The sequence below is a fragment of the Hippopotamus amphibius genome, chromosome 1, assembly GCF_030028045.1.
Source record: "Hippopotamus amphibius kiboko isolate mHipAmp2 chromosome 1, mHipAmp2.hap2, whole genome shotgun sequence".
Lineage (NCBI taxonomy): Eukaryota > Metazoa > Chordata > Mammalia > Artiodactyla > Hippopotamidae > Hippopotamus > Hippopotamus amphibius.
This window is the reverse complement of record NC_080186.1, coordinates 27806636-27834311: the sequence shown is the minus strand read 5'-3', so window position 1 is coordinate 27834311 and position 27676 is coordinate 27806636. Positions and strand designations below refer to the sequence as shown.

At 36.6% G+C, this 27676-nt stretch overlaps 1 protein-coding gene and 1 non-coding gene across 4 annotated transcripts in view; both read right to left on the bottom strand.

Annotated features, from left to right (window-relative positions):
* Positions 1–3813: 3813 nt before the first annotated feature.
* Positions 3814–27676, bottom strand: part of ZMYM1 (zinc finger MYM-type containing 1) — a 32304-nt gene continuing 8441 nt past the window's right edge. The window contains exons 1-10 of one of the 3 annotated variants that reach the window (XM_057704669.1): positions 25326–25513; positions 24783–24953; positions 23623–23695; positions 23207–23456; positions 17339–17513; positions 17037–17249; positions 14322–14475; positions 13298–13435; positions 13077–13114; positions 3814–12695 (exon numbers count right to left, since the gene is read on the bottom strand). In XM_057704669.1, coding sequence (XP_057560652.1) covers positions 10401–12695; positions 13077–13114; positions 13298–13435; positions 14322–14475; positions 17037–17249; positions 17339–17513; positions 23207–23456; positions 23623–23695; positions 24783–24953; positions 25326–25352 — 3534 coding nt within the window. In that variant the 5' untranslated portion in view covers positions 25353–25513 and the 3' untranslated portion in view covers positions 3814–10400. Of the gene's footprint in view, positions 12696–13076; positions 13115–13297; positions 13436–14321; positions 14476–17036; positions 17250–17338; positions 17514–23206; positions 23457–23622; positions 23696–24782; positions 24954–25325; positions 25514–27676 lie in introns of those variants that run through there. The other 2 variants (XM_057704678.1, XM_057704685.1) reach the window with 2 other exon arrangements.
* On the bottom strand, positions 5410–5516 carry LOC130842281 (U6 spliceosomal RNA). Its single transcript, XR_009050392.1, has one exon. It is a non-coding gene; the product is annotated as a U6 spliceosomal RNA (small nuclear RNA).

Below are 27676 nucleotides of genomic sequence, written 5' to 3'. Positions count from 1 at the left end.
CGAACCCGTGTCCTCTGCACTGGCAGGCGGATTCTTAACCACTGCGCCACCTAGGAAGCCCAACAATCATCTTTAAAGTCTGTTTGCTGATCTCTAGGGATCCCTTTTTTGCTGCCCAGCAATCACATGATTTTTTCTTTGTTAAATTCTATTTTATGCCATATCCTCTTCAAACCTCCAATGCCTCTTCTTTCATCCTCATTTTCAGGAGATGACCTTTCCTGTTTCATTGAGAAAATACAAACACTCAGAACTTTCATAAGCTTCTACAGTCATCTCCCCACCTATCTACATCTGTACCTACATTTAAAAAAAAAAATTCATTTATTTATTCATTTTGGCTGTGCCAGGTCTCAGTTGCAGCACACGGGATCTTCATTGCGGCATTTGGGCTCATAGTTGCAGCATGCAGACTCTTAGTTGTGGCATGCATGCAGGATCCAGTTGCCCGACCAGGTATCAAACCCTGGACCCCTGCACTGGGAGTTCAGAGTCTTACCCACTAGACCACTAGTGAAGTCCCTGTACCTACATATTCCTTTTCTTCTGTTACAGTGGATGAACAGTCCATATTTCTAGCTAAGGCCAACTCCTACACAAAAGAGGATGGCAAATAACCACACCCAAATATTCCCAACATCATTACCTTAAGAGAAATGCTAATTAATGGGATATATATATATATCTCCAATGGGATATAACTACACACCTATCAGAATGGCTAAAATAAAAAATAGTGGCAGCACCAAATGTTGCAAGGGATGCAGAGAATCTGGATCACCCATACATTGCTGGTGGGACTCTAAAATGGTACAGCCATACTGGAAAATAGTCTGGCAGTTTTTTTTGTTATATATAAAACTAAACATGTAATTATCATTCAACTCAGCAATGGTACTCTTGGGCATTTAGACTAGAAAAATGAAAATTTATGTTTACATAAAAACATGTATACAAATGTTCGCAGCAGCTTTATTTGTAATAGCCTAAAACTGGTAACAATCCAAATGTCCTTCAAAGGGTGAACTGTTAAACAAGTACATCAATAACATTACTCAGGGACAAACAGGAATGGACTGTTGAGACACATAACACCTTGGGTATACTATAAGGGTGTTATGCGGAGTGAAAAAAGCAGTCCTAAAAGGCTACATGCTGTATGATTCCATTCATTCTTTCTTTTTTTTTTATCTGAAAATTATTTACTTTTTTTTTTTTTTATTATTTTCCATTCATTCTTGAAATGACATAATTATGGAGACTAGATTACTAGTTGCCAATGGTTAGGGATAAGAGAAGGGAAAGACAAAGGTTGGTGTACTTATGAAAGTATCACAAGGGATCACTGTGTTGATGGAATTGTTTTGTATCTTGACTACAGTTGTGATTACATAAACCCATACATGATAAAACTGCATAAAAGTAAATACAGGAGATAGGATCAAGATGGCGGAGTAGGAGGACGTGTGCTCACTCCCTCTTGTAAGAGCACCAGAATTACAACTAACTGCTGAACAATCATCGACAGAAAGACACTGGAACTTACCAAAAAAGACAACCCACATCCAGAGACAAAGGAGAAGCCGCAATGAGACGGCAGAAGGGGCGAAATTGCGTTAAAATCAAATTCCATAAATGCTGGGTGGGTGACTCACAAACTGGAGAACAGTTATACTGCAGAAGTCCACCCACTAAAGTGAGGGTTCTGAGCCCCATGTCAGGCTTCCCAACATGGGAGTCCAGCAACAGGAGGAGGAATCTCCAGAGAATCAGACTTTGAAAGCCAGCTGGATTCGATTGCAGGACCTCCACAGGACTGGGGAAAATGGAGACTCCACTCTTGGAGGGCACACAAAAGTGTGCTCGCCAAGACCCAGAGGGAAGGAGCAGTGACCCCATAGGAGACTGAACCAGACTTACCTGCTGGTGTTGGAGGGTTTCCTGCAGAGGTGGGGGGCAGCTGTGGCTCACAAAGACAGCGGCACTGGCAGCAGGGGTTCTGGGGAGTGCTCATTGGCCTGAACCCTCCCAGAGTCCACCACTAGCCCCACCAAAGAGCCTGTGGGCTCCAGTGCTAGGTGGCCTCAGGCCAAACGACCAACAGGGTGAGAACACAGCCCCATCCATTGGCAGACAAGCAGATTAAAGTTTCACTGAGCTCCACCCACCCAGACCTACTCACCATCAGTCCCTCCCATCAGGAAGCACCCACGAGCCTCCTAGATAGCTTCCTCCACAAGAGGGCAGACAGCAGTATCAAACAGTATCAGCAGTATTTCATCTTGTGGAACTGAAAACCACAGCCACAGAAAGATAGAGAAAATGAAAAAGCAGAGGACTTTGTACCAGGTGAAGGGAAAGGATAAACCCCAGAAAAACAACTAAATGAAGAGGAGATAGGCACCCTTACAGAAAAATAATTCAGAATAATGATGGTGAAGATGATCCAGGACTTTGAAAAAAGATTGGATGCAAAGATCGAAAAGTTTACCAAAGACCTAGGAGAATTAAAGAGCAAGCAAACGGGGATATGCAACACAATAACTGAAATGAAAAATACACTAGAAGGAACCAATAGCAGATTAACTGAGGCAGAAAGGCAAATAAGTGACCTGGAAGACAGAATGGTGAAAATCACTGATGCAGAAAAGAATAAAGAAAAAAGAATGAAAAGAACTGAAGACAGCCTAAGAGACCTCTGGGACAATGTTAAATGCACCAACATTCGCATTATAGGGGTCCCAGAAGGAGAAGAGAGAGAGAAAGGACCTGAGAAAATACTGGAAGAGATTATAGTTGAACATGGAATAGGAAACAACTACTCAAGTCCAGGAAGCGCAGAGAGTCCCAGGCAGAATAAACCCAAGGAGAAAGACGCCAAGAAATATAGTAGTCAAACTGACAAAAATTAAAGACAGAGAAAAGTTATTAAAAGCAACAAGGATAAAATGACAAATAACATACACAGGAACTCCCATAAGGTTCACAGCTGATTTCTCAGCAAAAACTCTGCAAGCCAGAAGGGAGTGGCATGATATATTTCAAGTGATGACAGGGAAGAACCCACAACCAAGAATACTCTACCCAGCAAAGATCTCATTCAGATTTGACGGAGAAATCAAAAGCTTTACAGATAAGCAACAGCTAAGAGAATTCAGCACCACCAAACCAGCCCTACAACAAATGCTAAAGGAACTTCTCTAAGCAGGAAACATAAGAGAAGAAAAGGACCTACAAAAACAAAAACAAAAACAAAAGAATTAAGAAAATGGGAATCAGAACATACATATCGATAATTACCTTGAATGTAAATGGACTAAATGCACCAACCAAAAGACACAGACTGGCTGAATGGATGCAAAAACAAGACCCATATATATGCTGTCTACAAGAGACACACTTCAGACCTAGGGACACATACAGACTGAAAGTGAGGGGACGGAAAAAGATATTCCATGCAAATGGAAATCAAAAGGAAGCTGGGGTAACAACACTCATATCAGATAAAATAGACTTTAAAATAAAAAATGTTACAAGAGACAAGAAAAGACACTACATAAAGATCAAGGGATCCATCCAAGAAGAGGAGATAACAATTATAACTATATATGCACCCCAATATAGGAGCACCACAATACATAAGGCAAATGCTAACAACTATGAAAGAGGAAATCAACAGTAACACAATCATAGTGGGGGACTTTAACACCCCACTTACACCAATGGACAGATCATCAACACAGAAAATTAATAAAGAAACACAAGCTTTAAATGACACAATAAACCAGCTTGATTTAATAAATATGTATAGCACATTACATCCAAAAACAGCAGATTACATGTTCTTCTCAAGTGCACATGGAACATTCTCCAGGATAGATCACATTTTGGGTCATAAATCAAGCCCTGGTAAATTCAAGAAAATTGAAATCGTATCAAGCATCTTTTCTGACCACAGCGCTATGAGATTAGAAATCAATGACAGGAAAAAAACTGTAAAAAACACAAACACATGGAGTCTAAACAATACATTACTAAATAACCAAGAGATCACTGAAAAAAATCAAAGAGGAAATCAAAAAATACCTAGAGACAAATGACAATGAAAACACAATGATCCAAAACCTATGAGATGCAGCAAAGTTCTAAGAGGGAAGTTTATAGCAATACAATCCTACCTCAAGAAACAAGAAAAAAGCCAAATAATCTAACCTTACACCTAAAGAGATTAGAGAAAGAAGAGCAAACAAAACCCAAGGTTATTAGACAAACTGGGACATTTGTAGAGACATGGATGGACCTAGAGACTTTCATACAGAGTGAAGTGAGTCAGAAAGAGAAAAATGAATATCGTATATTAACATATATGTGGACTATGGAAAAATGGTACAAATCAACTGGTTTGCAAGGCAGAAATAGAGACACAGATGTAGAGAACAAACATATGGACACCAAGTGGGGAAAGCGGGGAGGGTTGGGGGGGGGAATGAATTGGGAGATTGGGGTACCAAATTGTACACTCTAAATATATGCTGTTTATTGTCTGTTAACTGTATCTCAATAAAAGTTCTTAAAAATAAAAAAGTAAATACAAACACAGGAGTACATGTAAAACTGGTGAATCTAAATAAGATCACTGGATTATATCAATGTTTAACTTCTTGTGATACTGTTTTATAGTTATGCAAGATGTTACCATAGGGGGAAACGGGGTGAACCATATGTGAGATCTTTCTGTATTATTTCTTGCTACTTCATGTAAATCTACAATTATATAAAAAATAGCTTAATTTAAAAATGTTATGTAAGATAGTTGATAGTATCTACAGCATTTCTGATATTTTTGTGGTAGTCCTAATATTTCACCTTTAAGCATGATGTTATACATACTATTGGCTAGGTCTATACATACACATTAATAAATATATTACCAACATTTTATTGTTAACAGAAAAAACCTTTTATTCTAATTTTTCCAAGGTTTTAAAAATCAGGCACAAAAGTTAAAGCTTTATCAATGATTTTATGGTATGTATTGATATCATTTTCTTAATGTGATATATTATTTTGTTGCATTTCACAAATAAATTTCCTAACATTGAATCACCTTTACATTACTGACATGAACTCCACTGGGTATCATTTAAAATATTTTTTTAATAGAAAACTTCATGTGTAAAAGCTGAGTAATGAATCCCTATGTACTCACCACCTAGATTCAATGACTATGAAATAACGGCCAATCTTGTTTCATCTTGACCCTCACATACTCCCCCTCCCCCGTTATTATTTTATTTATTTTTTTGAGGTACACCAAGTTCAATCATCTGTATTTATACACATATTCCCGTATTCCCTCCCTCCCTCGACTCCCCCCCACCCTCCCCGTCCCAGTCCTCTAAGGCATCAAAAAATATGGAATGCTTCACAAATTTGCGTGTCATCCTTGCGCAGGGGCCATGCTAATCTTCTCTGTATCGTTCCAATTTTAGAATATGTGCTGCCGAAGCGAGCACCCCCGTTATTATTTTGAAGCCCAAGATTTCATGTTAACTTCATCCACTAATATCTGAAGTATTTTTCTTTAAGTGACTTTTTAAAAAACACATAACCACAACATCATTATAAATATCCATTGTTCTGTTGCTTGAAGACCTAAACATGGTTTACACACTGCAATTTGTTGACATGACTCCAATTTCTCCTTCAATCTACAGGATCCTCTGCCATCTTATTTTTTCATTGTAAGTTTTTATTAAAGTGTTGTTTACCTTGTGCAGTCTCCTAGGATTTGGATTTTGCTGGTTAATCCCACTGATGTTCTTTAATATGTTCCTCAGACCCCCTGTATTTCCAGGAAACAAGCAGCTAAATCTAGGGTCTTGATAAGAGTCAAGATCAAATTATTTGGCAAGATTACTTCATAGGTAATGCTATATCAGTCAAAGTTCAGTCAAGAGACTGGAAGCACATAAGTTATTTGAACTATAGAACTAGAAAGGCTAAAGAGCACTGAGGTATTACAGCAGCAGCAACTGTAGGCAGCTGCTAAGACTGGGGGAGAAAAAAAGAGAAGTTGGAATCATTAACACTTAGAAGCCTGGAAGAAGAGTCCTATGGAACTGTAATTCAAACCTCCGAGAAGGATGCATATCTCAGCTAGTGCTGAAATTGATTAGGAAGTACACAGTGTCTGGCTGTATTAGTGATGTTAGCAGCCATTGATGATCATTGCCTAGATGCATTAATTAAACAAGGTAATATTCTAATTTTATTCATCACTTAATACTTGCAAAACTTTATCACCCTTTACGTTAATGCCTCTCCAATCAATCTGGTTATCTGAACCTTATTCTAATAGATTCCTCAGGTAGGGGTCATGGAAACAATGTTCCATGAATTTGCATATTGATAGCCTATGACTTTTATGCTTGAAAGTCCATTTGGTTGGATAGCAAATCATGAGTAAGTTCATATTACTTCAGTCTTTTGGCATAGAGTGTCATTAAGGAAAAGTGTGAAAATAATCAAATTTATCTTTCCTGTATGTACCTTTTTTCTTTTTTTTTGGCCTGGACTCTGAAGGGACTTTTTCCTTCAAAAAACCCTTTTAAAATCTTTTCATTCTTTTTTTAGGCCATGACAGTACTGACCATTCTGGATCAATGTTCCCAGGTGCACTGTGTGTCTTTTCAGTACATAAAGTCTTTCTAACTTCAAGTAAGTTCTCTTGAATTCAGTGTATCAGCTAGGGTTCAGTCAGGAAACAGAAACTATACTAGTTATCTGAACAGAGGGAATATCTAAATGTATTAACTAAGTATAGAGGACTTCCCTGGTGGTCCAGTGGTTAAGAATCTGTCTTTCAATGTAGGGGATGCCGGTTTGATCCCTTGGTTGGGGAACTAAGATCCCACATGCTGTAGGGCAACTAAGCCTGCCCGCCGCCTGAGCCTGCATGCCACAACCAGAGAAGCCTGTGCACGGAAACAAAGACCCCGTGTGCCACAATGAAAGATCCCACGTGCTGCAACTAAGACCTGACCCAGCCAAAAAATAAACAGTACAAAAGAAAAAACAAAAACATATTAGCTAACTAGTTAACTAAGTTACTGAAAGGATAAAAAGAGAACATTAAGATGTCATGGAGGCATGAGGACAGTGCTTCTGCAACTGTTACAAGAACTACAACCAGATTTAGCTGCTGCTAGGGAAAGAAGTACTGGATGAAACAGCATTGCTGAATAATGCTCACAAGATCCACAAGCAGACATAAAGCTCACAGAAAAATAGATAGGACGGAACAAATCCTTTTCCCTTCAGACCTGCAGTCTCCCTCTAGTGACCCCTATTGGCAGAGGCTAACATAAATTCAGCTAGAGCAGAAATGTGCAGCATTCCAGCTTCATCATCACAAAGCCCAAGTATAGAAGGGTGGGTGCACAGACAATAGCATAATAACCAGCATATAGTTTTTAGTATTTGCTCTTTTCCACTGCTTTGGAATTCTTTGCATATTCCATTTATATGGATATCAGGCTTTCAGTATGTTGTACCACCCTTCTCTGGATTTAAAACATTTTCCTTCTTTCCATTTCTATTTCTTTTAGAGATTATCAATTATGTTTATTCACTTTTGAGTTCCTCCTAGATTATTTTTCACTTTTACAGTGACTTTTATTTCTTTTAATTTCTAATGCTTCCCTGAATTCTTGTCATTTATCTTTTTAAAACTTTCTTTTATCCACTCATCTAAGTTTTTCTAATTCTGGTTTATACTGTTTTTATAGCTTTAATCATTTAATTTCTTTTAGCTTGGTTTGAAACAGGTTTTTGTTTTGTAAGAATTTGTTCTGTATTCTTATAAATTTGTATGGTATTTCACAATTCTTTTCTGTTCCTGTTTTAAGTGAAACACATTTACCTGTACTTTTGAGAAGGGACTAACAACTTATCCATCTTCAAGCTTCATGAAATACTATTTTCATAAAGTGACTAAAATAAATGACCTATTTCTGAGATCTGTTCCTTTGCTTCTCTCTCTCACTTTACTCTGTACATTCTTTCCCTTTGCCCCTATTGTCCCTGTCCTGCAGAGTCTGGTGTCTACAGCCAGCAGTTTCTCCTTGAAAGGGTTGTTTTGGAATGAAGCTTACATTTGTTAGTTTCAAGAGTTCATAAGGACCTAGACTACTAAACAAATTTGGAATTTAGCAGTCCTCTTAAACTTACCTGCAAATTGGCATCTGCAAGAGCCTTCACTTTTTGGCTGCCGTTTTTAAATTGGCCTGCCATGCTCTCCAGTGGAAACCTGTTGATTTGGGAGATCTCAAGGCCATCAGACGTCCCATTCACTTTCACCCATGACCTTCCATACAGATAGCTGCCACTACTCAGGTTTTATAGTTGCTTTCGAGTTTGTCACTATCTAATCTCATTTTGGGATTGTGAGGATACCTTGTCACCAAGACTTGCTATAGATGCCATGAAGGGATATTTGGGAGATTAAAAAAATACACTATTTCTGTCATCTTCTATTCTTCAACATACTTCTGGTAGTTAAATTTTTATTTAGGAATACCTGTGATAATAGTTTATATAAAAGGTAGTAGAGGGCTTCCTAGGTGGCGCAGTGGTTAAGAATCCGCCTGCCAATGCGGGGGACATGGGTTCCATCCCTGCTCCAGGAAGATCCCACATGCCGCGGAACAACTAAGCCCGTGCGCCACAACTATTGAGCCCATGTGCTGCAACTACTAAAGCCCACGCGCCTAGAGCCCGTGCTCTGCAACAAAAGAAGCCACGGCAATGAGCAGCCCGTGCACCACAGCGAAGAGTAGCCCCCACTCACCCCAACTAAAGAAAGCCTGTGCACAGCAAAAAAAGAAAAAAAAAAAAAAAGGTAGTAGAGCATAGGCTTTGGAGTCACACTGACTGGGTACAAATCCTAAATTCACTGTTCACTGATTATGTGATCTTTAACCACTGCGTCTTCCATAAAATTAACAGGTTGTGAGAAGTGAAATAACACAAAGCACTGAAGAAAGTACTAGGTTACATAGCAGGCATTCAACAAAGAAAACTGTTTTTGTTGTTGTTGTGTTGTTTTTCCACGCTTGCAGGATCTTAGTTCCCTGACCAGAGTTTGAACCTGGGCCCCTAGCAGTGGAAGCATGGAGTGCTAACCACTGGACCACCAGGGAATTCCCAAGAAAGCTGTTTTAATTACTATAGTTCTGTTTTTTCTTTTTCAGGTCTAGGTCTTATATTACCTGCTTTATAAAGCAGACTATTAAAAAAGTAAAAAAAAAAAAAGAGAAAAAAACCACCCAACGTCTTGAAATTAACTCTTGCTTCCACAATAAGATAGAAACTACAAATGCAAATAGAAAATAATAAAAATGAGAAAGACACATGAAGGCAAACATCACTTCAGAAGAAGGACTTTTCTAAAGTATAAAGACAAAAAAAAAAAGAGTTCAGAATTATTTGAAAAAGTCATATTTTCATAAAGTAGATTCGAAATTCCTATTATGTCATCCAGCTATTATGTCAACCAAAACCACAGCAATATTAAGAGTTTTAATGTTTAAAAGTGAGATTTCACAGAAAGGGAAATACAAACGGCTCAAGCACATACCCAACCCTATTCTTAAGTGAAAATAAAAAATTTCGTTGAGATTCAATCTCCACAGAGATTAACATATCATTATTCAACTAACACATTGACAAAGATCAAAATGTTTAATACTTTATAAAGATTCGAGGAAATAGGCACTCTCAGACATTGCTGGTGGAACTATAAAATGATACAATCCTTATAGAAAGCAATTTACCAATATCTATGAAAAATAAAAATGTGCAAATCTAATAACTCCAGTTTTAAATTTTATCTTACAGCAACTCACTAATGTGCAACATGACCTATGTACAAGGTTTTTAAATGCAGCATTATTTGCAATAGTAAGAGATTAGAAAGAAAATGTTTGTCCGTAGGGACTGCTCCAATATATTATGGTACATCCATACAATTAAATCTTATGCAGTTATTAAAAAAAGGAATCAAGAAACTCTATGTACTGACATGGGACAATCTCAAAAATATGTTAAGTGAAAAAGGCAAGCTGAAGAACACTGTGCATTGCACAGTACATTTATGATTAAGTATCTCCAGAAGGATATTTAAAAAACAAATAATACTTCTGAGAGGTGGAACTGGCTAATAAAAAAGGGAAGGAGACTTTTCACTGTGTATCATTCTGTGTCATGAATTTTGAACCAAGTGAATGTTACATGTTCCGATGAAAAAAAATTTTTTTCTTAAAGACAAAAATTTGAAATAAAAACTGATGTCCAACAGAAATACAAAATTCTTTCAGGTAAATTCAAATTAGCAAGTATTATATTTCTTTCACCCGAAAGATAAACTTTTCCACAATTCCACTGAGTCTTTCAGGTTCCATCAATTTATCTACCAATTCCTGCTCAACAGCCATTAGGGCTAAGCCACTAAGCTTTTCTTGTCCCCTGGTATGACATAAATATGTTTTAAGACGAGACAGTGTAGAAAATGAGTTTTCCACACTTGAAGTAACTGGCCAAGACAAAGCAATATATAACAGCTTTGATATGCAAGGAATATTATTGTGAAGACCATGCTGAATAAACAAGTGGCCAAGATTGCTAAAGTTGACACAATCATAATCTAGGACAAAGTTAAGCTTTGCATATTGCCGATAAAATCTAAGTTCTGGAATGATGTCTGCATCAAGTTTATAAAATTCTTGGACATCTTTGGCTGTTGCTTCATTTAACGGTTCATTCCATTTAAGTAACAGTTCTGAAATTTGCTTCATTTTACAATAATCAAACTCTGAAAAACACAATTTTAAATTTTGTAATATAGTATCCAAGCCTTGGTAATAAATATTAATTTTATATTGTTCTTCTGTGGAGGTTGGAAAAAAAATACTGTCTGAACTGCTAGGGTCTATTGCTTTCTGAATTTTTCTTCTTTTCTGAAATGAAGGTCTTTCAACTTCAAAACCTTTACAGGTTATTTTTTGACATATTTCCTCTGCTCCATCCCAGATAGTTTTGAAATAAATATCATTTCTTTCAGATGATAAACATTCCAAAATTGCTTCTATTTTTGAAGACAAAGAAAAAATGTCTATGGTTTCACTTTGAAGCTCTTTGGAAAGAATTCCTGTAACGCTTAGTACTCGATAAAGAAATTTCAAACAAAAGATAAATTCAAATTTGGAAACCAATGCCAACAAATCACTCAATTCATCAGCTAAACCTGTGTTTGAAGAATGGCTTGATACAACTTCCAGTGTTTCAATAACCTCTGGAAGGCTCTCAATTACAGACAGTAACGTACGATCATGGACTGTCCAACATGATTGTGATGTATGTTTCTTGCATGTTTTGTTTTGACTTAGCTTATAAATGTTTTGGAAATTTACAGACATCTCCCCATGAATAGTGTTGAACAAAGAACTCAGAGTATTTAGAGCACTTCGGAGCTCTTTTACTTCTTTACAAAACCTAATCACTGCTAAATCCAAAAAATGTGTGTAACAATGCAGGTATAAAGCTCTTGGCTCTTCCTTCTTGAATTCTGCTGCAATTTTATTAAATTTTTCCCTCCAATTACTGGTGCTATCATAGGCCTGGCCTCGTATTTTATTCAAATCAACTCCAACTTGTTGCAGGTAAGTTTTGATACTCCTGTGTAAGTTGGTCCCAGTGATCTCTTCAGCATCTATGAAACCCAAAAATCTTTCTTTAATTAATATAGCCTTTGATGTTTTCTGTGGGTATCTTACACAAATTGAGAATTGTCCTTTAGTGGCACTATCAGTTGTCTCATCACATATTATTGAAAAAGCTGAGGAAACATTGATCTCATTTACAATATCTTGCAACATCTCAGTCTTTATTATTTCAATAATATCATTTTGAATTTGTGTACTATTATAGAAGTCAACTTGTGAATTCATAAGTCGAAATATTTCTTCTCCTTTATCTTTTGCTCGGATTTCTAACAATTCTAAAAAATTGCCTTTATTCACAGATGAAACAGACTGGTCATTTCCTCCTAGGAGTAAACATTGCTTTCCAAGAAATAAAATATTTTCAATTATAAGCTTTAGGTACTTTTTATTTCCCTCAATCTGTTTTGAATGATTAGATAAACTGTCATTAACGGCTTCACCACAAAACTGGTATTCCCTCCAAAACTGCAATGACTTCAAATGCATTTCACTTTTTTCATGCTTTCTGAATTTTTCCAGAGTTTTTTTCCAATTGGAAATTCCTTGGGCTGCAAATGACTCTCCTCCACAGCTAAATTTTTTTTGGCAGAAAAACTGGCATGAATAACAGAATACCACATCCTTTTTAATACTGTTTTCTAATCGCTGAAAATTTGAACACCAAGATTTTTTAATACTCCGTGATTTACCCTTAACTTTTTGTACTTTAGATGTAAATTTTGGGTGACACAGTCCATCACTTTTTTTCATGGATTTCATACTGTTTGTAGCATCTTGGTTTGACACATGATCTTTCTGAACTTCTGTACTGGAGCCAACTGTATGCCGACCGAGTACTGATGAAGATGGTGAAAGGCTTGGCTGTTCCACATTACTATTAGCAACACTATTACTTGATTCACTGGGTGAAATCTTGGGAGAAAATGACAAAATAACATTTGTTTGAACAGTTTTCAAATAATCAATTAAAATATCCAACATATCCATTCTAATAACACAAAATCAATGGGTGAGTTACACTATGAGCTCCACTAGGGGGAAACATTAACAATTATTTATAACTTAGTATTCTTATTAATAATTTCAAGTCAAGCTTGAGATTTGGGAAACAATGTGAATACCAGAAGGTGTTTATTGCTCTACATTTTTGAGCTCTAGGATCAAAACAGGAATGAATATGCTCAAATACACACACACACACACACAACACACACACACACAGAGGCATGCACGTTTAAAAAAGGAAAGCTTAAAAAAAAGACAGTAGCAAAAACAATTAAGAATAAAACTTACATCCTCAACGACATTAGCTGTTACTGAAGAAACTGTACCTATTAAAATAAAACATAAATTCATGATCTTATACTATAATCTATAAAATAGCATCATTAACTATAATTGCTTATTTCATTATTAGGCAACCAAAAGAAAACTCAGAATAAAGACACAGTCTATATTCTCATCAAGTATGGCAAAACAGTGTATATGTCAAATACCTTCACATCAATTTTTACCTTGTAATACATCAGAGTTCATGATGGGTAGGGCATCATGAGTATCTGCCAATGACACTATATTGCTTATAACTGGAGTTGTATCTTTCTTTGGAGAAAGGAGATCCGTTGAAGCATCATGTACCATGGAAACATTTACTGATAAAAATTAAAAGATTTCTTATAAACCAGGCAGAATCAATCAATCAGAAAGCACTGTTTAATAACAAGTGTTTCAATGAATAATGCAATATCTATCAACAATAGCTTTAAGTATCGCTGGGTATTGGAGTAATTTTTATTAGGGCTTAGGAACAGCCAGGTTCTTTACGATAACATTAATACCAACATTAAACTGGTAATTTACATTTCCCATCATTTTATATCTTTTACCTTTGCACACAGTTTCTCAGTCCTTTCATACTATTAGCTTGAAGTGTCAAGCAAATCTTTACTGTGAGATTACCCATGAAGAAAGAAAAGAGATTCCTATAGAATCTCCTAATGGGTATCATTTCTAACCATTCCAGGATTCATAAACCTCAATATGAATGGAACCAGGCTGGAGTCTAAGCTAGTATTGCATAAATTCCTATAAAAAGCCAGTCTGCATGATGCACAAGCCCCAGGGCAATCATTCATTCCACTGTCTATGAAATTAGCACCACTGGTCTTATATGAAGCTCTTTGATGGAATACATAGTTGCTCTCAATTATCTGTCCCTTTCTATTAGTGAATATCAAAGTATTTCCAACTAGCTCTACTTCATGTGAAAAACGTAACAACCTTGTTTTTACAAAGCAGGGCGAAGTAGAAGATTCTATATTCTAATACAACAATCTTTACAAATAGTAAATCTCTGGTGATGAAGTAGCCTTCCTTTTATGCAAAAATACTGGAAAACCTTTCTTTGAAACAAGTTTTAGATTATTTTGACTTTTAAGTGGGTTTAATTTGGAAATGAATCAAGGTTATAAATTAAAGGAAAGCAGTCATATCCTTCAACAGTTGCTAAATCTCTGATAACTGCTAAACAAATAGTACCTGTAGAAGAGTCCATCTTAGCTTTACTGTAAGCAGAGAAACAATTAATAGAGCAGAAAAGCTCTGTCTTCCCCAAGTCATTGGTCGTCTCAATCATTTCATCTGAGGGCTTCAATGATTTGCAAAGAACAGATGTAAGTGTTTTGGCTGGTTTCTGTTAGAGAGTAAAATAATATTCATATTCCTGGTAAATGACATATACCCACTACCACAGCTGAAATATTATTATAATTAATATAATAACAACGAAGTCACATTTTTGCTCTTTCTTAAAAACCAGAAAAAAGGCACTTACAGATTGCAATGACTAAAATGAAGAAAACTGATTGATCTATTAGATAACTATTTGTATTATTTGTCAGATACATTAATAGCAATAATAATACATATGCAAACAATAAAGAAAGTGGTCATAAAAGATATTCATCAACCCAGCAACCAAAGCCAACTGGACAAATGAACAAAATCTTATAATTATAGATCTTTCCTCAATGCCAACTTGTACATCAACCAACGGAAGTCTTCTGCTGGTGCTAAGGAGGAGCCAGAAAAGTGTGCTTAACACACATTATAAGATGCTGCGCGAACCACTGTTTTTCTAGCCTAACTTCATGGTGAAAATTGCAAGCATGTTTTAAGAAAGCAACATACAAGCAATAAGAGGTACAGAACATAATGCATTCTGTCAGCAGTAAGCGTGCAAAGGAAAAGGATAGAAACTGGGAGGTTCACCACCTACTCTTTCTGGTGAAACAGGAACCATCATTCCTGGACTTAACCCTAACAACAATGATGAAATGGAACAGCTTTTAGGGGTACAAAGCGCCAAGACAAATGAAAATATCTTATACAGATTTTCTTTTGCTGTGAGAGAATGGGATATTGGCAAAGGAACAATGAAACAAAATGCAGAGTGTAATTTTGAAAATTACTATTTTTGTCCCTTATTAGTAGGAATTTTCATATTTTGTGAAATATAACAACTTACCAATATTTAACCAACAACAGTGGTATAATTTATAATTAATTTATTACTAATGTGAGAAAGCTAATAATTAACTAATGTACTATATTAAGAAGACATGGCAAAAATAATTACAATTATACCAATCAACTTTTCAAAATAAAAAGCCACCCCATTCTTTTATTTTTGGATTCACAGGTTTGAATCTTTTTCTAATTTTTTTTTTGGCTGCGCCGTGCTGCTTGCAGAATCCTAGTTCCCTGACCAGGGACTGAACCCGGGCCCTTGGCAGTGAAAGTGCAGAGCTCCAACCTGGACTGCCAGGGAATCTGATTAATTAATTAATTAACTGGGTCTTCGTTGCTGCACACGCGCTTTCCCTAGCTGTGGTGAGTGGAAGCTACTCTTCATTGCGGTGCATGGGCTTCTCACTGTGGTAGCTTCTCTTGTAGCGGAGCACGGGCTCTAGCTGCACAGGCCTCAGTAGTTGTGGCACGTGGGCTCAATAGCTTTGGTTCACGGGCTCTAAAGCACAGGCTCACTAGTTGTGGCGCACGAGCTTAGTGGCTCCTGTGGGATCCTCCTGGAGCAGGGCTTGAATCCGTGTCCCCTGAATTGGCAGGCAGATTCTTAACCACTGGGCCACCAGGGATGCCCCTCTAATTCTTGATTATAGTTCAGTAACAATATGGGTTTTCTCCTTTTTCACAATCACACAATCTTAAATACAGCAGGGCATGGTGTTAGGTCGTGCTTTTTAACTCATTTAGCCAAAGCAGCCGTGCCCCATCACATAGGCTGAATAACTGAGTACTCAAATACAGGCTCTTAAAAATAGGAGGTCTATGTATTGAGTGTGCAGGGTAAAGAAAGAAAAGAAGGAAGGCATTAACTGCTTTCAGACAAAGAGTTCTATGCCTTCCATTCTCCCATTTCTGGTCCTAAGGCAGGATACTCTCATGGTATGGGCATTCTGCCATACAAAAGCTGTGCCTCACAAATGACCTATTTGAATTATTGCTTGTCAAGACTCCCATCTTCAGTTGCTTGTTTTTAATGAGGAATTTACAGGCATAGAGTTGGGTCTCAAAGCATCATCTGAACAAGCAAGACATGTGACAGTCCACATCATGAAAGGGGCTCAGACCAATAACTGCGTTCATCTCACTTAATCCAGCAGAGCAGGGCCAGCTTCTCTGCTCTCAAAGCTACCCATCCAAGGCTCTCCTATCAGAAATAGTGGATTATTTCTCATTGGATTATTGCCTGCTAGGACTCCTGATTCAAAATAAGCATGTGACATTCTTGATTCATCTTACACTTGCTCAGGTGTAAGAATTAAATATGTGGAATTAAAAGTAAAAAACATTTCTGTGGTTGAGTCTTACTGACCAATAGACTTGTTATTTTTGCTATCTGGTTTATAAATAAGCTTCCCTCTGCTTGCCTTTTCTTCAAGGTAGGATGATCACCCTGAGATTCTTTAGGAAAATCTCCATGCAGCATTTATCATGAATTGTTCTGTGAAAAAGAACTGTCAGAAGTCTTTTATATCATCTCCTTCATCACCTTACCAACTAAAAATAATCCCAATGGTACTAAAATCTATATACCACCATAGTTTCCTAAAGTGGAAACATTCACAAGCCAACTAATGGAAAGAACTCAATCTTCCATTTTTCATTTGAGTCTTATGCAATCAAATTCAAACAGAGTGGTCCTCACTTTATGCAACAGATCTTTATTCATACCTTCTTATATGCTGTAATACTCTTTGAACTATTAAAGTAATGAGACTGTCCTTCCATTTGAAGTATATGGAACAGACTAGAGCTAGTGGAACAGTAAGCTCCACAGTTCTCACAACAGTTCATGATGAAGTTGTTAGCAGAGTGAAATTTTGAAAAACAGGCATTACTGCAAAGACTATGTTTCACGTTCTGGTATTTTACTTCATACTGAATCTAGGATTTAAAAAGAAGACTTGGTAAAAACTCTGATATTTAAGCAGAATAATCAGAGTCCCTCAAGGTTAAAAAATATTGCAACTTACAACAGTAGTCTTCTGACACATGCTGCACTTGGTTGAAATGTTATTAGTACATATGGTAACACATGGTTTTCTTTTTTCTTCATATGATGAAAGACAAGATTGGCTGCAAAAAGTTTTGCTAGTGGTAGTATCTTCCAGCTGGATACTGATCACATCCTTTACATTTAAAATGTCTCTAAAAATAAATAACAAGGGCACCATGAAACTCTTTTACCACAATTATTTTTCTTTTCATAAGCTAAATCACTCCCTTAAATAACCCTCTCCTCTGTTGTTTCATTTACCTGAAGAACTGTGAAATGGTAGGAAGATTCAGCCTTGAAATAAGAAAACCGGAATTTGGTATCTAGTTCTATCACCTACATTAAGTAACAATGATTAACTCATTTATATTCCCTAAATGTTAATTTCTTCATCTATAACGTAAGGATTATAAACACATTTGATACTGCAGTTTAAGGTACAGTATTAGTTGGTGCTAGTGATAACAGAATGATGGTGAGAAATCACATATTCATATCTGGTGAACTCTGGAATCTACAAGATAGAGGATATAGAAGTCTGGTCTACAAATTCCTGGGGATTCTCCAGATACTTTCAGCAGGTCCACAAGATCAAAACTATTTTCAAAATATTAGCATGCCTTTTTCACTGTGTTGACATTTGAACTGATGGTGCAAAAGCAATGGTGGGTCCCTGCAATTCCACTCCTAGGTATATACCCCAAAGAATTGAAAAAAAGTACTCAAAAAAGTACATATACACAAGGGTTCCTATTTACAACAGCATTATTTACAATAGCCAAAAGATGCCAACAGCCCAAATGTTCATCAACAAATGAATGGATAAACAAATTGTGGTATATTATTCAGCTATTATAAAAAGAATGAAGTACTGATATACATGCTACAACATGGATGAATCTTGAAAACATTATGCTAAGGGAAAGAAGCCAGACACAAAAGGTCACATGTTGTGATTCCATTTATATAAAACAACCAGAATAAATAAATCCATAGATACAATGCAGACTGGTGGTTGCCAGGGGTTAAGGGGAGTGGAGATAGGGGAATGGGGAGAAACTCCCTAACGGATAAGGCATTTTACTTTGGCATGAAGAAACGTTTTGGAACTAGATAGAGGTGGTAATTGTACAACACAGTGAATGTACTAAATGGTACTGAAATGGTTTTTGTTGTATGAATTCTACCTCAATAAACTGGGAGGAAAAAAAAAAGCAATGGTGGGTAAAATTGCCAGAGCCTTATTTAGCACAAATCAAGGCAGTGACATCAAAATGTACCAGTATTTGTGCTATTCACAGCCATGCATTTGCTTCATTAAAATTCAATCCTTGAGTACATCATTTTAATATTTTGTGTGATGAAATGGGACATAGGCATAAATTATTTCTCTTGCACACCAAAGGATGATGGTTGTTTCAAGGCAAATGTGGGAATGTTAAGAGTTAAAACCTGAGTTCGCTACTTTTTTCATGGAATATCTATTTACTTAAAAGAATGACTATCAGAGAAACTATTAACCACAAGTGGATATGTGGCAGATATTTTCTCAAAAATGAATAAAGTAAGACTGTTACCTCAAGGGAAACAACCAGCAGTAGATATTGCCAAAGATAAAATATGAGCTTTCAGTGAAAATTAGAATTTTGGGGGACTTCCTGATGGTGCAGTGGGTAAGGCTCTGAGCTCCCAATGCAGGGGTCCCCGGGGTTCAGTCCCTGGTCAGGGAACTAGATCCCACATGCATGCTGCAACTAAGACCCAGCGCAACCAAAAAAAAAAAAAAATTAGAATTTTGGAAAACCTCTATCTGCCACCTCCAATGATAGCTTCCTAACACATAGAGTTTCCTGATGAGATTAGTGGTTTTTTTTAAAAATGTGATTTTAAAAATATTGCATAATGAAATATGACAACATTTAGAAGATGTGCATACCTCAGGGAATCAATATCTTCCAAATGATGATAGCATGCAGCAAAAATCAGTCATGGGTAAAAGCCACTCAAAGTACAAACAGAGCAATAAATTTTAACGTGACAGTACAAAAAATTCATTGATATGGTTTCAGATTCCACACCGCAACTAAACTTTACGAAACTACCATTTAAGTATTGTCGTATCAAAGAACATCCACAATTATCTGAAACACTATTAAAACACTCCTCCCTTTTCCAAATACTTATTTGGTCAGATTTTCTTCAGATTTCAACCAAAACATTTTGTAACCAACTGAATGTAGAAGCAGATATGAAAACCCTGCCAGACAGTAAAGCAGTTTACAAAATAAAGCAGTGCTCATTAAATTTTTCTTAAAATTTCTCACTAAATTTTTAAAAAGGCTATTGTTCAAAAAATTTTTTATGTCAACATGCACTGTTTATTAAATGAGTTAATTAAATAGTTAAAAATTTCTCACTTTTAATTTTTAATACAATATATTTATAGGTAGATGTAGCCTACATAAACTAAAGCTCTTCGGGTCTTCAAAAATTTTTAAGATTGTAAAGGGGTCCAGAAACCAGAAAATTTGAGAACTGCTACTACAGGAAATACCAAGATATCTGGCTACCTTGATCCCTCAGAACATCAATCTTTCAGGACAATACTTTTCCAGATGAAATACTTCTGAAATCAACACTATTTTAATACCTCAATATTTACAAATTTTTAGCGTACAAATCCTCCTTGACTTACGATGAGGTTATGCCCAGATAAACCCATCTTAAACTGAAAATATCATAAGCAGAAAATGCATTTAATACAACTAACCTATAAAACATCACAACTTAGCCTAGTATACCTTAAAGGTGCTCAGAATGCTTACCCTTAGCCTACAGTTGGATAAAATCATCTAACACAAAGCCTATTTTATAATAAAGTGATGAACATATCATGTAGTTTACTGAATATAGTACTGAACGTGAAAAACAGAATGGCTGTATGGATACAGAATGATTTTAAGTGTATGGGTTGTTTACCCTTGTGATCATGTGGCTGACTGGGAGCTGGGGCTCACTGCTGCTGCCCAGCATCATGAGAATATCATGCTGCACACTATTGTACTAGCCCAGGAAAAGATCAAAATTCAACATCTGAAGTAGGTTTCTACTGAATGTGCATTGCTTTAGCACCACTGTTAAAAATTATTATGTAGAACCATTGTAAAGTGGGGACTATCTGTACTATAATCTTTCTATCTCCTTAAACAGCGCCAAATAACAAGTTAATTTTCATGATCACAACACCAGTCATTTTACTGGCTTAAGATGCAGCTCTAAATGCAATATCTGAGTTGTGACAAAATTTTTTTCTAGGATTCACTGTGTGCCAAGCAGTGTTTAGGCCTTGGGGACATAAAGATGAGTATAATCTGGTCCCTAACGTCAAGAGGGTGTTAGTCTAACTGGGGCAATATCAATTTTTTAATAACATTAATTTTATGATCAATGTTTTGGGAGTTATGAACACTATAGAAACACAGACCATGGAACAATTATCTGAGTGGGTGGGCGAGGGGAATAAGAGGAGAGGAAGTAATGATATGGGAAGAGACAAGGGGTATAGATATTTGAGGCAGACCTTTAAGATAGCAAGAAATAAGCCAGATGGAAAGGAAGGCAGAAGAAATTGCACTGGCAGAAGCACGGAAGTTTAGAAATGTTTATTGGCTTTTACTGCTATTAGCATACTAGATTGCTAGCTTCTAATCTACTAAGGCCTTATTAAAAAAAAAAAATCAAAAATAAATTTTGTTAAAAGTGCCTAAAATTAGCTTAACCAAATGAGCATAGGTTTGAACAATTTTCCTACAAATAAGTGTTACAGCATTAGCGCATGGGCCTATTTTAAACTCGATTTCTTTCAGGATCTCTGATTGGCTTCAATTGGGAAACAGAAGTACAGAAATGACACTTAAATACACAGCTCTCAAAAAAAGCCTTATCTTTCTAACAATTTAAAATGTCATCTTCAAAGCTATCTTTCATTTGGCTCATGAAACAATAAAAACTACACTGACTTAACAACATTGTAAATCAACTATACTTCAATTAAAAAAAACTAGTGATTCAAAAGATTTTAAATCATTGCTTATTAAAAAAACCCCTCAGCAATAACTGATAATTAGTTAAAATCTTGAGAACCACATATTAATACAAGAGGCTAATGAATGTATAATAAAAAGTCCTGAAAAAAGTATAGGTTATTTTGAACAATATAGCCTCTCCCAGCCTAAGCATCACTACACCACCTTTCCACCAAGCTATAAGTTAGTATTTTGTATCAAAACATTTTATTCCAAAGGAATTAAAACTTATTTCCATGTTTTTGTTTATATTGGATTTCTTTGCCTTAGAGAACAACTTACACACTAAATCTTTCCTGCTTCAGCCTTTTCAATCTGTCTGGGAGCTCTGCTGAAGATGTATAATGGGTAAACTCCAAACACAGCAACATGATACCATAACTTCTCAGAGCCTCAGTTTCCTCAAAACCAAAAGAAAATGTTTGGACTGGATGATCTCTAAGGTCCCTTCCAGTTTTATGATTCTGCAGAGAAAGAAAGCATGCTGAAGAGAGTGTCATACAGCCCACAGCAAAAAAGAAAAAGGACAAAGTATAGTGTTAAAGCGTTTACAAAGCACAAAAGAAAGGTAAGTAGAGTTCTGGGGAGGAAGACTTGACTCAAGGGCTAACTCCTGAAGCAGCAGCAAAATGAGGAGCTGAAGCAACTAATATAAATGGTATGTGAGTTTGTTACCAGAGTAATAGCGATAGCCAACATTTACTAGGTTCTTATTACACGCCAGTATTGTTCTGATCACTTAAATATATTACTTAACGATCATAATTCTTAAAGTTCTCAATGCTTTTCAAACTTTAGGACGTATATGAATCACTTGGGGACAAATGCAGTTCTGATTCAATAGGCCTGGGTGAGACCTGAGATTCTGCATTTCTATCAAGCTTCCAGATCATGCTGATATAGTTGCTCAGGGATCACACAGAGTAGCAAAACGTAAACTGAGGAAGCAAGATTCAAATTGTGGCAATCTGATTCCAAAACAAGACATTATTTGAAAGGAATTTATTATTATATTTACTGGCAAATTGGTGGCCTATGTATTTTCTTGTTCTGAAACACAGACATTTAAAACTTAACACTAGCATTTAATGAGTACTAACAAACAAGAATTATAATACTATAGGACTCTCAAAGCACTGATCCTTTATACATCTTAGTGTAGAGTTCAAAGTTCTGGACATATGAAATCACTACCACTTCCTTTCTCCTCATCTAAATTGCCTTACATATGTAAAAAAGTTAGCAAAAAAGACCCCAATAATAGTTCACAGAAAACTTAAAAAGATTACATACATACACCTACGTTTACCTAAGGCTACTCAATTTTTCCAAAGAATTAACTTCACTTGCCATTACAAGACAAACATTATATAACTTTACACCTTGAAAGGTCAAAAAATAACTGTTATATGATTAATTTTTTTAGTAGGTTGCTCCCTATACAGTTAAATGATAAAATAGAAAGGGCATACAATAGAGAATTTCAAATGAAAAGAATAGGAAAATAACTTAAAGAAGTCATTATTTAAAGGTGAAAAGAAACACAACTATCATTTTAATTTCTGCAAATCTCTTGATAAACAAGCAAAAATTATTTCTGAAGAATCTATTAGAGGAACAAAAAGTAGAAGCAGCTTCTTTTACCTAAACCAAGGTGATTACTTCTTCAGAAAAAAAAAAAAAAGGAGAAAATTACCACCAAGATTCTGATCAAGATCTATGTAAGGAAGTAAAAAGGGGCAGAATTTAGAATTACATACTTTGAGCAGTTTGAACAAGTTCTCTTTGGAAAAGCTGGTGCATTGAGAGATGAAATGTATTCAGTGATGCACGGTGTGGAGCAGAAAAGCTGAGTAGACCCTTTCCTCTGATAAGCAGTTTGCCCCTTTTGAAGAATTTTTTTACAGCCAGAACAGGAAACCTGAATAGCTGTGGTTGAAAGTGAAGGAAGCATCTTATTCATGCCAGGTGATGCTAGAGAAAGTGGAATGCCTGTAGTCACCTGAGAAGCTATAAACACAAAACAGGAAGGAAAAAAATTAGTATTTACATAAAATTAAGTATGCATTCTTTCCAAAACAATCAATGTACTATTCAAAAGCATTCTAAAAAAGCAGAACAAATTGGCTATCACATTGGTCAGAACAAATATGATTAACTTAAGTAATTCTATTACCACTGTCTGAAAACGTAGTGTTTATTTTCAGGTCATTCTCCTGAGTTTTGGGCTGTTGGGCTTGACAATACTCCTAAAAAAGAGTTGAAAATAATGAAAACAACAAGTCAATCAATAGAAAATGATATATTATGCTCAAGTCTGCTCAGTGAATTGCATAATTAAATTGAACCATGGTATATAAGTAAGCACTCCCCTTTTGGTGACCTTTAGCTGATAACACCCATCAATTACTACAATATTTTCTACTGTACCTAGATATGACTTTATAAATTTTTGTTAACACAGTCCCTCAGTAGCTACTACAAAAAGAGAGCAGACATACTCAATAATGATACCTATTTTCCCTTCTTGTTCTGATCACTAATAGTTAATTGTCTTCATAAAGACCTTAAACACAAAAATTATTGGATTGGGTTCAATGAGTCTTACAAAGGAGAATTTCTTCAGAGCAGCAGGCACTCTACCTAAACAATCTATGTCTTTGAATGTCCATGAGTTGAAGAAGCAACGGGTACTTCCTAGATGGACAACGCTCTCCTTTGTCACCAACTCAATGGGAGTCATACCCTTACTTGGTACTGATTTACTTTAGGCTATTTCTAAACAGAATACTAGAAATAAAGATAAAATTACTTTTCATTTCATTATAAATTTCAGCTGCTTCATGTACAAACATTCTATGGAAATTTGGCCCTACTTACAAAACACTCAGAGCTTGATTCAGTTTTCCTTTATATGCTCTTCAGCATTTAACATATCTAAAATAGTTTAAGTGTATAAACAAATAATAAAGAAAAATTCTAAGAATTTAAAACATACTAATTCTACTACTTAACAGAGACAGCGGCATAAAAACATGTAAGTAGTTATTTGTATTGTCTTAAGAAAAATGAAAACAAAAATGTGTTAACCTCAGTTAGGCCCGTAATACCCTAAGCAATCCTTTTATCACCCCCAAAACCCTCTTCCAAACAGTCCATCCTTTTCTCACATTCTTGCAAATGCTCATTATGGCACTAAATGTACACCCTGTTATTACCTGGTCAACTGCTTTGGAGAAGGAATTAAGATTTTCAACTAATAAACCAGTACCTGCATAACTAAAATTTATAATTAAATGGTACTCTAGAAAACAGAAACTAAGGTAAAATATTCACCTGAGTATTGTCGGGTTCTGCCTTAATTTCATCTAGCCTCTTCAGTTGTGGTGCCACTGCCTTGTCACATTCACCATCTGTTGCTGATTCTTTCATCTTATTATCTGATGCAAAGAAATCCTCCCGTTCCAAACTAATGGGTTTTTTTCTTGGAGAACTGTTTCCAGATTCCTAAAATAAAATAAGAACTGATGAAGAGTCTGATTTTTAAAAGTTAGTCCCTTCAAATATGGTAATATTCTGGAAGCACAAAAGGTTCTTCCAAAACACTAGCTTCCTTCCTTTAATCCATTACTCCTCAAAACAGTTTTGCTTTCTACACTTCTCCAGTAGATAAACCTCTATGCTTTCTTCTAGCATAGAGTTGCTATTTCTATTCCCTCAGGTTCTCCTCTTCCCCTCCTTATTAGTTCCTCTCATAGAGTCATTTAAATACATTCAAAAATTTCTAAAGCTACTGCCCTCCCTCCCTCTGACCACTCCTTCTCGTCTTTGAAATTCCCTCCTTTGACTCAAGACTCCAAGACCTATTTCTCCTCCTACCTCTTTGCCAGTCTTCTTCTCAAACATGTTTCACCTGCTTCTGAATATCTGTGTTCCTCCAAAGCACAGTTCCACAGGACTCTTTCTGCATGCTCTATGGGCACAACCCTGGATTCAACTATCATCTATTGGCTATTTTTCCCCTACATATCTGAGCTCTAGCCCATATACCCAATTGCCTATTAAATATCTCCACTTATATGTTCCATGGGTCCCTCAAATTCAAGAGATTTAAAACCCTATTCTTTTTTTTAAAATTATTTATTTATTTTTATTTATTGGCTGCATTGGGTCTTCATTGCTGCACACGGGCTTTCTCTAGTTGCTGAGAGCGGGGGCTACTCTTCATTGTGGTGCGCAGGCTCCTCATTGTAGTGGCTTCTCTTCTTGTGGAGCACGGGCCCCAGGTGCATGGGCTTCAGTAGTTGCGGCACATGGGCTCAGTAGTTGTGGCTCATGGGCTCTAGAGCACAGGCTCAATAGTCGTGGCACACGGGCTTAGTTGCTCCGTGGCGTGTGGAATCTTCCCAGGGCAGGGCTCGAACCTGTGTCCCCTGCACTGGCAGGCGGATTCTTTACCACTGCGCCACCTAGGAAGTCCAAAACCCTATTCTTATATTATCCCCATAAACCTGCTTTACACACGTTCCCTTTCTTGGAAAATGGCACTATGATATATACCCAATCTCCCAAGCCAGAAATCTACGGATAGTCCTAAATTCCTCTTCTCCCAAAGTCCCCACATCCAATAACCAAATTAGATCAAATACACCTTCTAACTGGTCTTGAATCTATTTTCCCATTATACTTAATGTCTCTCCCACCCCCATCAATCGATTCCTTTTTGGTAAACAGTGTTAAGAAGAAACAAGCCCAAGCTGGGCTTAATTGTGCTAAGCCCCACCAAGACTCCAGATAATATCTAATTGAACTGCAGTTTAAGCCTCTCCAAAGAGTGGAATTTTAAGCCAATCAGTCTAATTTCCTGGTTGGCACTAGTAAGGTAACCTGCCCAAGACCCCCTGCTTTCCCCTAAGGGAAGGTGACCCTGTCTAAAATAGTCCACTCTTTTAGCTTGCTCGTTCTACTCTCTTTCTGCTTATAAAAACCTTCTATCTTGTACAGTTTCTTGAGCGCTCTGCTATTTACTAGACGGGATACTGCCAGATTCATGAATAAAGCCAATCAGATCTTCAAATTTACTGGGTTGAAAATTTTTTTTAAATAATAGCTAAAATCCAAAATCACAATATAAAAGATTGCTGTGCATTCAAGCTTAAAAAAAATCCATTTTATAACTTTTGAGGAACTACAGGAGCCTTGTGATTGTGTAAGCCTTTTGATTAGGGGGTCCCTGGAGAAAGAGAACCAGGAATGGCTTTCTCGATATAAGAGAACCCATTTTGGCCTAAGCCACTCTGTGATCTAAGCCTGGCTTCAATGTTTGCTCTTGAACAAGTGGCAGTACTTAATGATCTTGAGGGAATGCAGAAAACAAGGAGGGAGCAATCAAGAAACAACAGTGTAGGCTTGGGGCAAGGGTTCTGGTTCCTCAAGGAAATAACAATATACCTTTCAGTTCTGAACGAACTAAGGCTCCCACCCAGGTGGAGGATGCAAAGAAGATGTTGACCCTCCAGACTTCAATCAACTAAAGCTTGGACTCTGCTGACCTTTGCCCCAATTCTATGCTGAATTCTCCTCTGCTCAAGCCTCTCCATGAATGTGCATATACTCTTAGTCTAAAACTTCCCCAGTTTTGCTGTTGAGGAGACACTGCTTTGGGATCACCAGTGTTCTCCTTATTTGCTGCAAGTAATAATAAATGAATCCTTCCTTCTTCCGATCTCTGCCTTGGCTGTGTCTAATGGCTTCACACCCACCAAGATGCAAACCCAGTTTTCGGGTAACAACTGTTCAGGCCCAAAGCCTCTTTTTCCAAGGATAGACTGGTTCCCTGTGCTCTTCTTTTTCCTTAACTGAGGTCTATTTTCCATTTTTCTTGTAGCTGTCACCTCCAATTCTAAATCCTTTGGAACTCTTTCCCTTCCTGCAATCCTAACTTGGCTGCAGAGGGCAAGTCTCTTGGATTCCTCATTTTACATTCACCTCCAAGACAAAAGGATACTCTTTTTAAAAAACGGCTTTACATCTTATGATTATGGAGGGTAGGAGAAAGTAAAACAGATACGTTTAAGTTAATGTTCTTATCGCAGTAACTCCAGGTCTATGGTTTTATTCTGAGTTAGTATGTTGAAAACCCCAAAGTTCTGTCATTGTCTTTTATTTTTGAGGTTGGGACTCAACCACCCACCTACCTGATTTATTACTGAAAGCTCCTGTAGACTTAA